Source organism: Antedon mediterranea, chromosome 4, assembly GCF_964355755.1.
Source record: "Antedon mediterranea chromosome 4, ecAntMedi1.1, whole genome shotgun sequence".
NCBI lineage: Eukaryota > Metazoa > Echinodermata > Crinoidea > Comatulida > Antedonidae > Antedon > Antedon mediterranea.
Window position 1 is genome coordinate 15,063,706 of NC_092673.1, and position 17,016 is coordinate 15,080,721.

A 17,016-nucleotide genomic window follows, 5' to 3' on the forward strand; every position below is an offset into this window, starting at 1 on the left:
TATATACCGTAGTTCCCCGGATATAATCCCATCCCCCTTGTACGTGAAATTTGCCCGAATTTGGGAGGTGGGACTATACCCGGGGATTTCCCGCTGCATGAACTGAAAATGACGATATTTCTTCTAGCTACGATTTAGGCTATCTAAAAGCTATATTCCGATGTAGGCCTAGCAATTAGACGGCCAGGCCATCTAGGCCTAGGCGGCCTAATTGGTCTTACCTGTGCTATGTCTACCGTATAGATTTTCCCCGAGATTTCTACTTAAAAAATACCCTAAAATGTGATCTAGAAAGAGTAACCCAATACAAATACTTAGGTACTATAATTGACAACAAATTAAAATGGGAGTCAAACTCTCTCATGATTTCCAAGAAGGCATCTCAAAGGCTCTACTTTCTAAGAAAACTCAAGCAAATTAGAGTTGATAACACTATTTTAATTCTATTTTATCAAAGTATTATTCAAAGTATTTTATCTTTTAGCATTGGATGTTTTTATGGTAACTTTACTGAAAATGATAAGAAAAATATTGAGAGACCACGTAAAATTGCACAACGTATTATTAAAGCTGATCTTACGCCTTGTTCATTTATCTATGAAAAGAGTATTCTAAAAAAAGTAAACAATATTATGAAAGACCCCACTCATCCGTTACATTACTGTTATAACTTAAATAGATCAGGCATTAGGCTACGACCTCCAAGAGCAAATCTTTGTAGAACTAGAAAATCCTTCGTTGTAAATAGCATTCATATTTTTAATTCTAATGTAAGACGTTAATGCAATTTTTAATAGTTTTACATTTTTAACAGTATTTTTAACTTTTTATCTTGTATTTTTAATCTGTTATAATACTGCACGTTTTTAAATTGTTGCAATATTGTGGTTTTAATCTACCAAGCAAAGTGAATTTCCATTTTTATGGACAAATAAAATTTCTTGAATCTTGAATCTTGAATCTAGGCCTAGCTTCTAAATCGACATGAACTCGATCATGCGCGTTCTCCATGTTCACCCACACGCTCGAGCTCTCTGTGTAAATCGCATGTTGTTGCATGTGACACAAACTCTACTGTGCACAAGCTGGTCGGTATAGAGGGCGGTGTTTTTTTTACGGTAATCAAGCATGCACAGTAGTGTAAACAACAAGAAAGAATGTACACGTCGGCGAAAGGATGTACAGAACGTGACGATCGGGGCATGCTAGCCTTAAGGTTGTATTCAACTTAACAATGTTTGATGAGTTTTAAGTCAGCCAAATTCAGAGAAATTACTCTATTTTTTTGGTGAGAAATTGGCGTCGGCCTAGCTAGCTACAGTAGGCCTAGGCCCACCTCTGGCCTAATGTTAAATTATACACTGGGACTTTGCCCGGGGATATGCTTGCGTGTGAAGGTAATCGTAAAGTCGGGGTGGGATTTTACCCGAGGTGGGATTATACCTGAGGAACTACGGTAGTAGTAGGCTATAGTAGAGGTATTAAAGATACTTTTATACAGGAATGATTTTATGCCTTGAGAATATTATACTAATACTACAGTATAAAAAGTTCAAACACTAAAAACATGCCTGCCAGATAGTTTCTGTACACTGGTGTTCAGAAAAAAAATTGTCAAAAACTGGTGACATGTAATTTCTGGTCTAACTAAAGAGTTGTTTAGAAAAATGTTATTAATTTGCTTACTCAGTGTTTTCCCTAAGCCAGTTTACCAACAGGATTTACTGGAAGGAAGGACTTCCTACTGCTATTAAATACGGTAAAATATACCTTATAAAATTAATAAAGCTTACTAGTAGTGGTTGTACAGTAGTCTATGTCTACTGCAGACGCAATTAAAAACATTACACATTCAAAAACATAAGAAGCTGTGTCATGTTGATAAAGTACAATTTGACTTGAGTATTGGATTCGGTACCTTGTCCGGAATTGATTTCTAAATTATGAGAACTGAACACTTATTACTATGCCAAATCATTTAGGAATACATTAACTAACTTGTCTTGCACTGTACACATTTCATACTGTACTTTCTCAACACCAAATTATGAATATTACATGAAAAATGCACCCCACTAGAAGTACAGTAAACTACAGTTTATACTCAATCAATCAAATCAATCAAAAAAAGTTAAAAAAAATACTGGCTCTCAGTCTGTTAAATAAAAATAATGATTCAACAGATGTGATGGGTACTGGTGCTTGCTATTCTGTAAATAATAACACACACCTACCATTAAACTGATTATTATTATTATATTAATATAGTAGAATGACAAATTGTGATTCAATTCAACCATGGGGGAGTTTATCCATGAAGGAAGATGAATAGTGCCATGGTTCAATTGGTACCCAAGTACCAAGACCTGTACTACCACAAAGAGCAGATTATATCAATGATTAGCGGTTTTGTTTGATGTGACTGGTTAAGTTCTAAAATTAGCTTCATTCTTCACAAACATCTTTTGAAAAGAGTATAACTACAAAAGTTTAAAACATAAAAAAGATAATGATGTCAATAAAAGTTCAACAGAAGAATTTAACATTTTAACTGTACATTGTTTCATAGGCAGATTCTAGGAGGAGCCCCGTCGGCCCGGCCCCACCCTAAATTTTTCAAATTGTAATGCAAAAGATAGGACACTCATTTCAGTTTGGTACTGTACCTAAAATTTGCCATTTTTAGGCCCATGGGCCTGGATCCGCCACTGTGTTTAGTTAAAATGTTTTATAGATTGGTTGGTTTCTATCGGGGAAGAGTGAAATTGTAATGTTTGCTATAGTATACAAATAATGAATGTTTATGAGTGCAATGGTACAAATAATGGCACGAGGTAAATGATGAAAGGTTATATCAACGAGGCAAAGCCGAGTTGATATAACCTTTCATCATTCACCAAGTGCCATTATTTGTACCATTACACGAATACAAAACATTCATTATTTGTTTTATATAACATCTAAATAAATTCTAGTTATTTGAATCAAATAAAAGGTAGCCCTAGCCAAAGCTTACTACATTTCATTCACACACATTTGATTAAAAACAGTAACATTTGGTTTTTAATAATGTTATATTAAATGTTATATTTATATGGATTTCGTAAACACACCTACTTTTGTGTTAATTATGTCAACAAACGACCAAACAATCCTAGGCCTAGCAAGGCTAAAACGCCTAGGCTAGGCCTAGCCTAATACTAGCATGGCCTAGGCTAGACCTAGTAGCCTAGTACTAGCTTGGCTGAAAGGCAAAACTTCGACAGACAATTGGAACTTATCTTAAAGCTAATTATGGTTTTTCCAACAATTCCACGTCTTGTAGGGATGTCCCCATTAATTAATCAAAATCCTAAAAACGATCTAAAGCTAATTTAAATGCCTTTTTAAATGAAATTAGTACATAATGTCCAAATCGTACACAAATATCTGCTGCTGTTGCATATCTCGCGGTGGTGTTTACAAATGAAACTGAGACCAGACGACAGGTGGCGCTGTTGTATTTCACAGTACATAGCCATATCATAGGATAATTTGTGTACTAGATTTTTTTTCATCCGCGAGACGTTTTTTTTTTCGTACACAAAAATGTTTCAAAAAGTACTATTTAACGATCGTTGAATAGTGCGTACTATTGCACGCCATGTGACCCACATTCGTCCAATCAAATGACAGGAATTTATATAGGTGTTATATAATACTGTATAATGAAGGTGTGAATGAGATATATTAACACATACTGCACAGTAGTTATAGTAGTAGTATATACAGAATGACAAAAGGCGTCTTCTATTAGAAGGATTCAGTCTTTGATACAGGTAGGAATTCAATGGTGACAAAATCAATAGATTAGAATTAGACACACCTACTGAACAGTACAGTATAATGATATTATAATATAGTGCATTGTGTGGTTTCCAAGAAGTTCATTGAATTTACTTTACCAACTGTACACAGTATCCAGTCAAACTGTGTTTAAATTTTAATGCATGTTTCACATCACAATACTTTGGTATTGTTATTATTTGCCTCCGCCAAGGAGGTAATGTAATCGGTAGGGTGTGTTTGTTAGTTTGTTTGTTTGTTTGTTTGTTAGCAGGATTACTCAAAAAGTAATTACAAGATCTTTACCAAAATGAATAGACAGATAGATATGTGGTCAAGGACCATTCCATTAAAATTTGGGACCACAGTCCAAATTCTGGACCACTTTTTAGTATACTTTTTTAGACCTGCTAGTGTTAAAAGATAGGACAGAATTTTTCAAAAGCCGGCGAGCAGTCTTAAAGTAACAAGTAAACTGAAATTGCATTTTCTCGAGAACTACTTGTCCAAAAAACTTCATTTTTGAACAAGAGGCAAGAGTTATAATTTGTGATTTGTAATTTTAAAACATAATTTGATTTCATGTGTACGTTTTTTGATGCGAGTAGTTTAAAAAACCTATTTCTTTTCAAATTCACTCGTTTGATTTTCGCGTTGCTGAACTGAAGCTATTGTTAATTGAAAGGCTTGTTACATAACCATTACACCAAACTTGCATACACGGAGTGGCTTTCTAGTTATAATTGTAAACACTTGAAAATTATTTATCCTTTATTACTCAAAAAAAAAAAAAAGTTTTATTTCCAATTATTTTTTTTCAAGAACTCGTAAAACTCGGTACCTTGTCCGGAATTGATTTCTAAATTATGAGAACTGAACAATTGCTTACTACGCCAAATCATTTAGGAATACATTAAACTAACTTGTTGTCTTGCACTGTACACATTTCATATTGTACTTTCTCAACACCAAATTATGAATATTACATGAAAAATGCACCTCACTAGAAGTAAACTACAGTTTATACTCAATCAATCAAATCAATCAAAAAAAGTTTAAAAAAATACATTTTGGTCTGGCTCTCAGTCTATTAAATAAAAATAATGATTCAACAGATGTGATGGGTACTGGTGCATGTTATTCTGTAAATAATAACACACACCTACCATTAAACTGATTATTATTATATTAATATAGTAGAATGACAAATTGTGATTCAATTCAACCATGGTGGAGTTTATCCATGGAGGAAGATGAATAGTGCCATGGTTCAATTGGTACCCAAGTACCAAGACCTGTACTACCACAAAGAGCAGATTATATCAATGATTAGCGGTTTTGTTTGATGTGACTGGTTAAGTTCTAAAATTAGCTTCATTCTTCACAAACATCTTTTGAAAAGAGTATAACTACAAAAGTTTAAAACATAAAAAAGATAATGATGTCAATAAAAGTTCAACAGAAGAATTTAACATTTTAACTGTACATTGTTTCATAGGCAGATTCTAGGGGGAGCCCCGTCGGCCCGGCCCCACCCTAAATTTTTCAAATTGTAATGCAAAAGATAGGACACTCATTTCAGTTTGGTACTGTACCTAAAATTTGCCATTTTTAGGCCCATGGGCCTGGATCCGCCACTGTGTTTAGTTAAAATGTTTTATAGATTGGTTGGTTTCTATCGGGGAAGAGTGAAATTGTAATGTTTGCTATAGTACTGTATAATGAAGGTGTGAATGAGATATATTAACACATACTGCACAGTAGTTATAGTAGTAGTATATACAGAATGACAAAAGGCGTCTTCTATTAGAAGGATTCAGTCTTTGATACAGGTAGGAATTCAATGGTGACAAAATCAATAGATTAGAATTAGACACACCTACTGAACAGTACAGTATAATGATATTATAATATAGTGCATTGTGTGGTTTCCAAGAAGTTCATTGAATTTACTTTACCAACTGTACACAGTATCCAGTCAAACTGTGTTTAAATTTTAATGCATGTTTCACATCACAATACTTTGGTATTGTTATTATTTGCCTCCGCCAAGGAGGTAATGTAATCGGTAGGGTGTGTTTGTTAGTTTGTTTGTTTGTTTGTTTGTGTGTCATCACTCTAGCGCTCACAGTTTTGATGCGAATGACTCCAAATTACTACCATACATGTCACCTGGTGCAAGGACGACACTGCCCAATTTTGGTTGAAATCTGGACCACGGTCCCAATTCTGGACCACTTTTAAAAATTATGTTCAGACCTGCTAGTGTTAAAAGATTGGACAGAATTATCAAAATCCGGTGAGCAGTCTTAAATTAACAAGTAAACTACTAAAATTGCATTTTCTCGAGAACTACTTGTCCAAAAAACTTCATTTTTGTACAAGAGGCAAGTGTTATAAATTTTGATTTGTAATTTTAAAACATAATTAGATTTAATGTACAGGTTTTTTGATGCGAATAGTTTTAAAAACCTATTTCTTTTCAAATTCACCCGTGTGTTTTTCCCGCGTGCTGTTCTATTGTTCGGTTCGGTTTGTGTGTGTGACGTGTTTGTCATCGCTCTATCGCCCACAATGGTAAATACACATAGGAATCTTTCTTCAAATGTTAGTCAGTTGTGTATGGCTCGGTGGACTGTGCTGGTGTCTACAGCATTTAAGTTACCGAGATCGAGTCTCACCTTGGGAAATGAAACGAAATGAGATTTTTTTTTTATTATTCGTATTGTTTGTTCAAGTATATTTCTTAGTATATAAATTATACGGCTGATTTATAATTACATCTAGAGAAATTATGTCTCTATTTTTATGTTACATAGGAGGTTTATTACTTGGCCAAATTGAAAATTGGCCAAGTATGTTGATTGGTGCGGTTTGTGTGTTTGTTACTTGGCCAAATTGAAAATTGGCCAAGTATGTTGATCTGTTTGGTTTGTGTGTGTGTTTGTTACTTGGCTTGGCCAAATTGAAAATTGCCCAAGTATGTTGATTGGTGCGGTTTGTGTGTGTGTTTGTTACTTGGCCAAATTGAAAATTGGCCAAGTATGTTGATCTGTTTGGTTTGTGTGTGTGTTTGTTTGTTTGTTTGTTTGTTACTTGGCCAAATTGAAAATTGGCCAAGTATGTTGATCTGTTTGGTTTGTGTGTTTGTTTGTTTGTTTGTTTGTTTGTTTGTCATCACTCTAGCGCTCACAGTTTTGATTCGAATGACTTCAAATTACTACCATACTGTACATGTCACCTGGTGCAAGGACGACACCGCCCAATTTTGGTTAAAATCTGGACCCCGGTTCCAATTCTGGGCCACTTTTAAAAATTATTTTCAGACCTGCTAGTGTTAAAAGATAGGACGGAATTATCAAAAGCCGGTGAGCAGTCTTAAATTAACATGTAAACTTAAATTGCATTTTCTCGAGAACTACTTGTCCAAAAAACTTCATTTTTGTACAAGATGCAAGAGTAATAATTTGTGATTTGTAATTTTAAAACTGAATTTGATTTAATATACAGGTTTTTTGATGCGAGTATTTACAAAAACCTATTTCTTTTCAAATTCACCCGTGTGTCTTTCGCGTTGATGTTCTATTGTTAGCCGACTGAAGCTATTGTTCGTTGAAAGGCTGGTTACATACACCAAACTCGTATACACATGATTGTACTGAAATTAGCCTAAATCACACAGCATAAGACACACACTTTTGGTGAAATTTGGGTCAATGTCAGGAGGCCAATTTTGATTTGGCCAAGTATCGCGCTATGCGCGAAGGCTAGTTTGTTTGTTACTTGGCCAAATTGAAAATTGGCCAAGTATGTTGATTGGTGCGGTTTGTGTGTTTGTTTGTTTGTTTGTTTGTCATCACTCTAGCGCTCACAGTTTTGATTCGAATGACTCCAAATTACTACCATACATGTCACCTGGTGCAAGGACGACACTGCCCAATTTTGGTTAAAATCCGGACCACGGTCCCAATTCTGGACCACTTTTAAACATTATTTTCAGACCTGCTAGTGTTAAAAGATAGGACAGAATTATCAAAAGCCGGTGAGCAGTCTTAAATTAACAAGTAAACTTAAATTGCATTTTCTCGGGAACTACTTGTCCAAAAAACTTCATTTTTGTACAAGAGGCAAGAGTTATAATTTGTGATTTGTAATTTTTAAACTGAATTAGATTTAATGTAGAGGTTTTTTGATGCGAGTAGTTTACAAAACCTATTTCTTTTCAAATTCACCCGTGTGTTTTTCGCGTTGGTGTTCTATTGTTAGCCGACTGAAGCTATTGTTCGTTGAAAGGCTGGTTACATAACCTGTACACCAAACTCGTATACACATGATTGTAGTTAAATTAGCCTAAATCACACAGCATAAGACATACACTTTTGGTGAAAATTGGGTCAATGTCAGGAGGCCAATTTTGATTTGGCCAAGTATCGCGCTATGCGCGAAGGCTAGTTTGTTTGTTTGTTTGTTTGTTTGTTTGTATGTTTGTTTGTTTGTTTGTTTGTCATCACTCTGGCGCTCACAGTTTTGATTCGAATGACTCCAAATTACTACCATACATGTTACCTGGTGCAAGGACGACACTGCCCAATTTTGGTTAAAATCTGGACCACTTTTAAAAATTATTTTCAGACCTGCTAGTGTTAAAAGATAGGACAGAATTATCAAAATCCGGTGAGCAGTCTTAAATTAACAAGTAAACTGAAATTACATTTTCTCGAGAACTACTTGTCCAAAAAACTTCATTTTTGTACAAGAGGCAAGTGTTATAATTTGTGATTTGTAATTTTAAAACATAATTAGATTTAATGTACAGGTTTTTTGATGCGAATAGCTTTAAAAACCTATTTCTTTTCAAATTCACCCGTGTGTTTTTTCCGCGTGCTGTTCTATTGTTCGGTTCGGTTTGTGTGTGTGTTTGTCATCGCTCTATCGCTCACAATGGTAAATACACATAGGAATCTTTCTTCAAATGTTAGTCAGTTGTGTATGGCTCGGTGGTCTGTGCTGGTGTCTACAGCATTTAAGTTACCGAGATCGAGTCTCACCTTGGGAAATGAAACGAAATCAGATTTTTTTTTATTGTTTGTTCAAGTATATTTCTTAGTATATAAATTATACGGCTGATTTATAATTAAATCTAGAGAAATTATGTCTCTATTTTCATGTTACATGGGAGGTTTATGACATATACTGAACTTTGATCAGGTTAAAATCGGTCAAGGTCAAGTTTGTTTAGGAGGGCAATTTTGATTTGGCCAAGTATCGCGCTATGCGCGAAGGCTAGTTTGTTACTTGGCCAAATTGAAATTGGCCAAATTGAAATTGGCCAAGTATGTTGATCTGTTTGTTTGTGTGTGTGTGTTTGTTTGTTTGTTTGTTTGTTTGTTTGTTTGTTTGTCATCACTCTAGCGCTCACAGTTTTGGTTCGACTGACTCCAAATTACTACCATACATGTCACCTGGTGCAAGGACAACACTGCCCAATTTTGGTTAAAATCCGGACTACGGTCCCAATTCTGGACCACTTTTAAAAATTACTTTCAGACTTGCTAGTGTTAAAAGAAAGCACAGAATTATCAAAGGCCGGTGAGCAGTCTTAAATTAACAAGTAAACTAAAATTGCATTTTCTCGAGAACTACTTCTCCAAAAAACTTCATTTTTGTACAAGAGGCAAGAGTTATAATTGGTGATTTGTAATTTTAAAACATAAATTGATTTAATACTAGAGGGTGAGCTCGCTTCGCTCGCTCCCCCTCTAGGAAGTGTAGACGATGGTTCTCGGAATGATAATGTTCTCCAAAATGCTTGACATTCTTAAAACTAAACTACTTTGTTTCACAGTGGTTTAGATGATTAATAACATTTTAAAGTATAGTTTTTATTGTTTGGTAGGGCCCTTTGGGGAGGCGGAGGTCATTTGAGGGAGGTGCTTATTCGAGGGATATATGTTAAATTTTTTAGTTCTAATAATATGGTAACATTTATAATCAAATGAAATCCTCTCATAGATATGAAAAGTGGTAAAAAAGAATAACAAATGCTTGGTAAATTGCAGATAACAGTGCGGTGAATTCTACTACAAATAGTATAATTGTGTTATTATAAATATGTGGATGGACGTTTATTAGATAGTTGGGTTGTGGGGGGGGAGGGGGGGGGGGGGTTATTATTCAAAGTGATGTTTTATTGGAGAGGCGTTTATTCAAATGAATACCATCCTAATAATTATTAATACATTATTTAATTTAATCATCTTTTGAAACTAACTGCCGTGACAGAGTGGGCCCAAGACATTACGGCTTGCAACATGGGCAGACATCTCGGTCCTAACGGGACACAGGAAGATAGCCTACAGTTATTCCTGCAAGCTTACTCAATAAAACTCAGCTATCGGGATTTCACTCGAAAAATGTCTTATCAAATCTCCCTATGTAATTTTATAATACTATTCCCACAATATATTCTGATTCTTTATGGCGTATATTTAATTTGATCTTTATTAATTTGCAGTATAATTCCTATTATTTAACTACTGTACCTTCACAAACGTGTGGTATGTTTTAAAATAAACAAAAAACTGAAATGGCTATGATTAATGGCCAATTTTTTTTTCGTCTTCCAAAGGGACACTGTAAGGCCCTGTTCAGACCCATGGCGTTAGACAGTTTTAGCGTACAACGTTACTATCAAGGTCACGTTACAAACCGCAGAGAAAAAAATGAGGTGTTCAGACCCATAGCGTACGATTATCGTTACAACGGAAGTACGTCATCCAGGTTGTTTCTAGTTGCATATTCATGTGCTCTTACCCACATGTTTTCATCATTATTTCCACTGTATATAGGCCTAGATCTCAGCCCTACAATTATGACAAAATTTGCCATAAATAAAACATACCTTAGCATTTATTTAAGAAAAATATAGTAAAGCCAAATTTCTGTTTCTATTGTTTTTATTTTGTAGTAAAAAACATTCTCCCCAGGCTCTTGTGTTACGAAAATAAAGCAGGCCTCGTAATGATGAAAAAAAATATGATTGTGATTAGTCTATCCAGTCCAGTCAAAGATATATATTCTTTGGTCCAGTCGGTTAAAAATATCCCTTAACTTGCTAATAAAAGGGACACAGCTCCCCTTGTTTGTTTACTGATTTTTTTAGGAGTTAGGGGGTTTTCAGCATTAAACTTGTCCAGTCTAGTCTGCCTTGTATGAATGAGTGACTCGATGTCCCACGCTAGTTTTTAGCTTGAATGAAATGCGTGAATGGCTCTAGGCCTAGCTAGGCCTAAAATCGGATGGGATCGTAGTCCCTATGTTTAAATACAAGGTGCATGTATTTATGTCATTTGTTAGAAAATATAATGGTAATCAGTTGATAATAGTTTGTAGCCTTTGTAACAGTTGTATTTGTAGTGTAGTTAGGCCTTATTTATTCTGGCCTTTTTGTTATTGAAATCCATCTCACACATTGACGATACAAGATGTCAGCCTAGATCAAACCTTGTTTCGCGTCATAACAGGAAACGTTCTGATTGGATACAACGTTGACTTACAGTAGCGTCGTACGCTAAAACGGTACTATCAACCGTTTTCCACTACAACGCTACAACCGTTGTACGACTCGTTGTACGCTAATCCCCAACTGTTCAGACACACATTCTTTTAGCGTCGTACGCTAAAACGGTCTAACGCCATGGGTCTGAACAGGGCCTTAATTGATTGATGGAAAGTGCCTGTTTCCAGTCACCTTTATAGGGTCAAATCTATTATTTTAACTGCTCCCTTGTGTATAAAAGAGAGAAAATATTTGGTGAACTTATCTTAAACCCGGAAATTACTTTGACTGGGAAGAATTGAAATTGAGAGGAAAATCCAATGTTGAAATCATAAATGTTGTTAAAAAACTCTTTATAATATCTTCCTAAGATATAAATATGGAACAATAGCGTCGGCGTGCACACTAATGTTATCAAATCTACGTTTCGCGGTACATCTCGGATAGATAAGGTAGGTATCCAAGGCGGAGATTTGTACCGAAGTTTTTGCATTGTGCTCGCCTATGTCAGAATTAACATAATTTATATATAGATACAGGTTTACAAAACCTATTTCTCTTTTTTTTTTCACCAGTGTGTTTTTCGCGTTGCTGTTCTATTGTTCGGTTTGTGTGTGTGTTTGTCATCACTCTATCGCTCACAATGGTAAATACACATAGGAATCTTTCTTCAAATGTTAGTCAGTTGTGTATGGCTCGGTGGTCTGTGCTGGTGTCTACAGCATTTAAGTTACCGAGATCGAGTCTCACCTTTGGAAATGAGACGAAATCAGATTTTTTTTATATTATTTGTATTGTTTGTTCAAGTATATTTCTTAGTATATAAATTATACGGCTGATTTATAATCAAATCTAGAGAAATTATGTCTCTATTTTTATGTTACATGGGAGGTTTATGACATATACTTAACTTTGATCGGGTTAAAATCGGTCAAGGTCAAGTGTGTTTAGGAGGCCAATTTTGATTTGGCCAAGTATCGCGCTATGCGCGAAGGCTAGTTTGTTTGTTTGTTTGTTTGTCATCACTCTAGCGCTCACAGTTTTGATTCGAATGACTCCAAATTACTACCATACATGTCACCTGGTGCAAGGACGACACTGCCCAATTTTGGTTAAAATCTGGACCACGGTCCCAATTCTGGACCACTTTTAAAAATTATGTTCAGTCCTGCTAGTGTTAAAAGATTGTACAGAATTATCAAAATCCGGTGAGCAGTCTTAAATTAACAAGTAAACTACTAAAATTGCATTTTTGTCGAGAACTACTTGTCCAAAAAACTTCATTTTTGTACAAGAGGCAAGTGTTATAATTTGTGATTTGTAATTTTAAAACATAATTAGATTTAATGTACAGGTTTTTTGATGCGAATAGTTTTAAAAACCTATTTCTTTTCAAATTCACCAGTGTGTTTTTCGCGTTGCTGTTCTATTGTTAGCCGACTGAAGCTATTGTTCGTTGAAAGGCTGGTTACATAACCTGTACACCAAACTCGTATACACATGATAGTAGTGAAATTAGCCTAAATCACACAGCATAAGACACACACTTTTGGTGCAAATTGGGTCAATGTCAGGAGGCCAATTTTGATTTGGCCAAGTATCGCGCTATGCGCGAAGGCTAGTTTGTTTGTTTGTTTGTTTGTTAGCAGGATTACTCAAAAAGTAATTACAAGATCTTTACCAAAATGAATAGACAGATAGATATGTGGTCAAGGACCATTCCATTAAAATTTGGGACCACAGTCCCAATTCTGGACCACTTTTTAGTATACTTTTTTAGACCTGCTAGTGTTAAAAGATAGGACAGAATTTTTCAAAAGCCGGCGAGCAGTCTTAAAGTAACAAGTAAACTGAAATTGCATTTTCTCGAGAACTACTTGTCCAAAAAACTTTTTGAACAAGAGGCAAGAGTTATAATTTGTGATTTTGTAATTTTAAAACATAATTTGATTTCATGTGTACGTTTTTTGATGCGAGTAGTTTAAAAAACCTATTTCTTTTCAAATTCACTCGTTTGATTTTCGCGTTGCTGAACTGAAGCTATTGTTAATTGAAAGGCTTGTTACATAACCATTACACCAAACTTGCATACACGGAGTGGCTTTCTAGTTATAATTGTAAACACTTGAAAATTATTTATCCTTTATTACTCAAAAAAAAAAAAAAGTTTTATTTCCAATTATTTTTTTTCAAGAACTCGTAAAACTCAAGTTAAAAAAAACTAAACATTTTGAATGTAAAGTGTTTTCACTTGATTTGTTTTATTATCTACTCAAATACAGTATTCTATTGAGATGTTTATGATTCCTACTATATAATACAATCCGATTGTTGAGGTTTTTTTATAGAGGCGCTCTGTGGTGTTGAGAGTATCATCATAGTTTTCATGAACCAATATTGGTTGTTTACCTATAGTACTCTACTTCCAAGTTTAAAGATTACTATGTGTTTTTATGGCCTAAATTCCTTTAGAATTTTCATTGGAAAGTACTAGTGCACACATTTCTAAAATTGAAATCTAATAATTAATTTCATAATGTGTATTTATCATGGGTGGATCTAGGATTCTGATAAAAAGGGTTTTATAGACCATATTTAATAGTCTATACGGAACTGTTTTTTTTTGGTGCCTAAAGCCTGTTTTCCTTTCTCAAATTTTACACATTTTTTACGCGATCGTTAATGGTTTCTTGGTTCTTTCGACGTTGCTGGGACACACATGGATGTGAAGTTTTGCAAAGCCAAGGCCGGTCACGCGCAGCCGGGCCCGTGTGAAAATTGAAAAAGTCACGGGTTTTGATGCTTCAACCTAGCCGGCCTAGGACATGTTTTCGCTGATATCTTAATCTAGTTTTTACACTAAAGACAAACATTAAATTGTTTTAATATTAAAATTTAGTTTTACTTATTTTGAAATATCAGACTTTAAAAGAGTACAAAAAACATTGTCGCGTTGTAAAAAATCAAGAATTGTCAGCGCGTACATATTTAAAAAATTTTCTATTTGATTGGTCAGTCAGTTTTACCGATCGTAACGTTGAAGTTGAACTCTGCTCAACTTGAAAAAAAAATTGTAAGATTTTAACGATTTTTAATGTTGATTTGTACCCCCTTTTCCTGTAAAATCGTTGATAAAATCGTATGTAAATGGGTGCATAATATTTATATATTTTTTACAAAAGAGGGGGGGGGGGGTCGTAATTTCCCCCCCCTGTTTATTGGTTCTATTTATTATTGGTTTTTTTTTTTATAGGCAATTTGATGTTTTTTATTTTTATTACCTGTTTTTTTAACTAGAAATTTGGCAAAGATTTCAGGGAAGGATATTTATATATTTTTGTCAATTTAGAATTTTAAAATCATCAATGCGCAGAGGTCCACTCTTGGGCCCTTTTTTTTTTATCCCAATCTTTTTAACTGTATACCCATTCCTCTGAGTATAATTTACCTTTACAATGATAAATATACGTGTAATGACAAACCAGTTGCTGATAAATTCAATCCTTATTCGTACTTTTAGTCATTATCTTGATCGGCTGCTCAGAACATTTTAGGTTGATTAAAGCGACTGATGCAGGGACTGATGATTACAATTATGTTGAATTGGAAACTTCTACTTTGACGTCCTTGCAGTTATTAGCACTTCATTATAATCCAGCCTTTATTGTCATGATGTTACACTATTGATTTTATGATATAACCATGACAACTAGACAACAGAAGGTTTCCACAAACTGCATCTGGTGAAAATATAAAAATCAAAGTTTATGCATTGACGACAGAATTTTACTGTATATCTTGAAAGCAATCACAACAATTGTTATACTGTAATTGGGAATGGCCTGTATTTTACCAGATTCTTCGTACTGTATAGATTTCTGCACCACATCATAGGAATCTTCTGTAATACAGTATCATGTGTTTCATTGTTGGTCTTACCATGGTCTTGGTAAAAAGTCTGATCCAAACATGCATGTACACTCTGTCTTTCACCATTCACTTTAATTAGTTTTGTTTTTAATGTCATGGTTTAATTTAGTTTAAAAGTAAAATGGAAAGAGAATATCCAAGACCGAACAATGGTCATATTTTGCAATAGGTATTAAAAAGTTATAAATTCACCATTTTATCAGTGTGAACAAGGCTTTAGACAGCCACAAAGTGCAATTGAGACTTATGTGTCTATTTCATTTTTTTTTGTAGAAATAATCAGTGATGCCATTGGAGGTGAATTTGTAACAACTGATTATGAACCTGTAGACTATTACAATGAGGTAGGTAGGATAAATAATGCATAGGTTCAACTGTAGTTACCATAGTTACATATGCACAAGTGAGCCTGGCTCTTCCACTCAAAAGAGCAATAAATAAAGAGCAGTGACATGTGTTTTCATAGGGCCTGTTTTTGCTGCATAAAAAATAACCAGTTAAAATCGGTGTGAATAAATTAAAATCGGTGGGAATAAATTAACTCCATTTTCTTGGCAGCAGAAACGGGACAAATTTGTGGTAACCGGTTAAAAGGCAGTGCAAAATCACCGTTTAAAAACACCAATTTAAATCGGTGTTACTGTTAGAACGCCGTTTAACCGTTATCTCTGAGCAATTCTTAGCTGCAACACGAAATAACGGTTATTTGATTGACAGTTGTGACCCCGGGTCAGATACCGTCGCTTACGATGTGTGTTTTCCTCGTGGTTTTGACAGTCGAACGAAGAAGTGAACATGTATGTGGATAAATGAAATCACAAGATATGTTATTCAGTTGTGGGGGGGAAGAGAAAGTACGGGGAAGGATGGCAGGCAATAGAAAAGATTCACAGATAAATAAATAAGAGCATATTTGCGAAAGTAAAAAAGGAATTCGGGGTGGAGTTCCGGGGACTTACCACCCAAGCTAAACAATTTTAGGCGTTAATACACGCTCGTGAAGGGTATGGTCCTATCCTATAAACACCAAAACGGAAACAAAAGGGACTCAGAATGTTGCAAATACCTACTAAACGAGAATAGATAATGGTTAAATAATTACGAAAACCCAAATTTTTTAGCAAAAATCATCCGAATTTATGTTATAAACGATGAATTTAGCAACAAAAACTGAATCCAAACGAGCGTATTTATGGCACGCCCTTAGTGCCTTTAATAGGAGAACAATGAACAATCTTACTTTGATCGTTTTACATAACATAATTTTTTAGAAAAACATCACATCCACCGAAAACTAAGGTAATCAGAGCCTTTGATAATATATTAAATATGATTTTATTAAGCATAGAAATGTCTTAGAAATGTATGTTAGTACATAAATATACGAAATAATGTTCAATACTCATTATTTTATTAAAGGCACTATGTGCGTGCGATATTCTATGACTTGGATACTCTCGTTTGATTTAAGTTTTTGTGGCTTTTAACATAAATTCGGACGATTTTTGCTATAAAAGTTGGGTTTACATAATTAATTAACAATTATCTACTCTCGTTTGGTAAGTATTGCAACATCAGCCCACGAAATTCAGAAAAAAGGTCGGCAAAAAATTGCCGACCTTAAATTCGCCAAGGTCAACAGTCTCGGCAGTTCTAAAAATAGAAATTTCACCAAGGCCTAACCTCTTGCTAACGTAGGCGTA

At 34.6% G+C, this 17,016-nt stretch overlaps 1 protein-coding gene across 9 annotated transcripts in view; it reads left to right on the forward strand.

Annotated features, from left to right (window-relative positions):
• Positions 1–17,016, forward strand: part of LOC140046740 (prominin-1-A-like) — a 53,824-nt gene that overhangs the window by 4,331 nt on the left and 32,477 nt on the right. For all 9 annotated transcript variants that reach the window (XR_011844833.1, XR_011844831.1, XR_011844834.1 and 6 more), the window contains exon 3: positions 15,587–15,657. Coding sequence is in view for 4 of the 9 variants with exons in the window: in XM_072091447.1 (XP_071947548.1) it covers positions 15,587–15,657 (71 nt within the window). In the remaining 5 variants the exon portion in view is untranslated. The remainder of the gene's footprint in view (positions 1–15,586; positions 15,658–17,016) is intronic.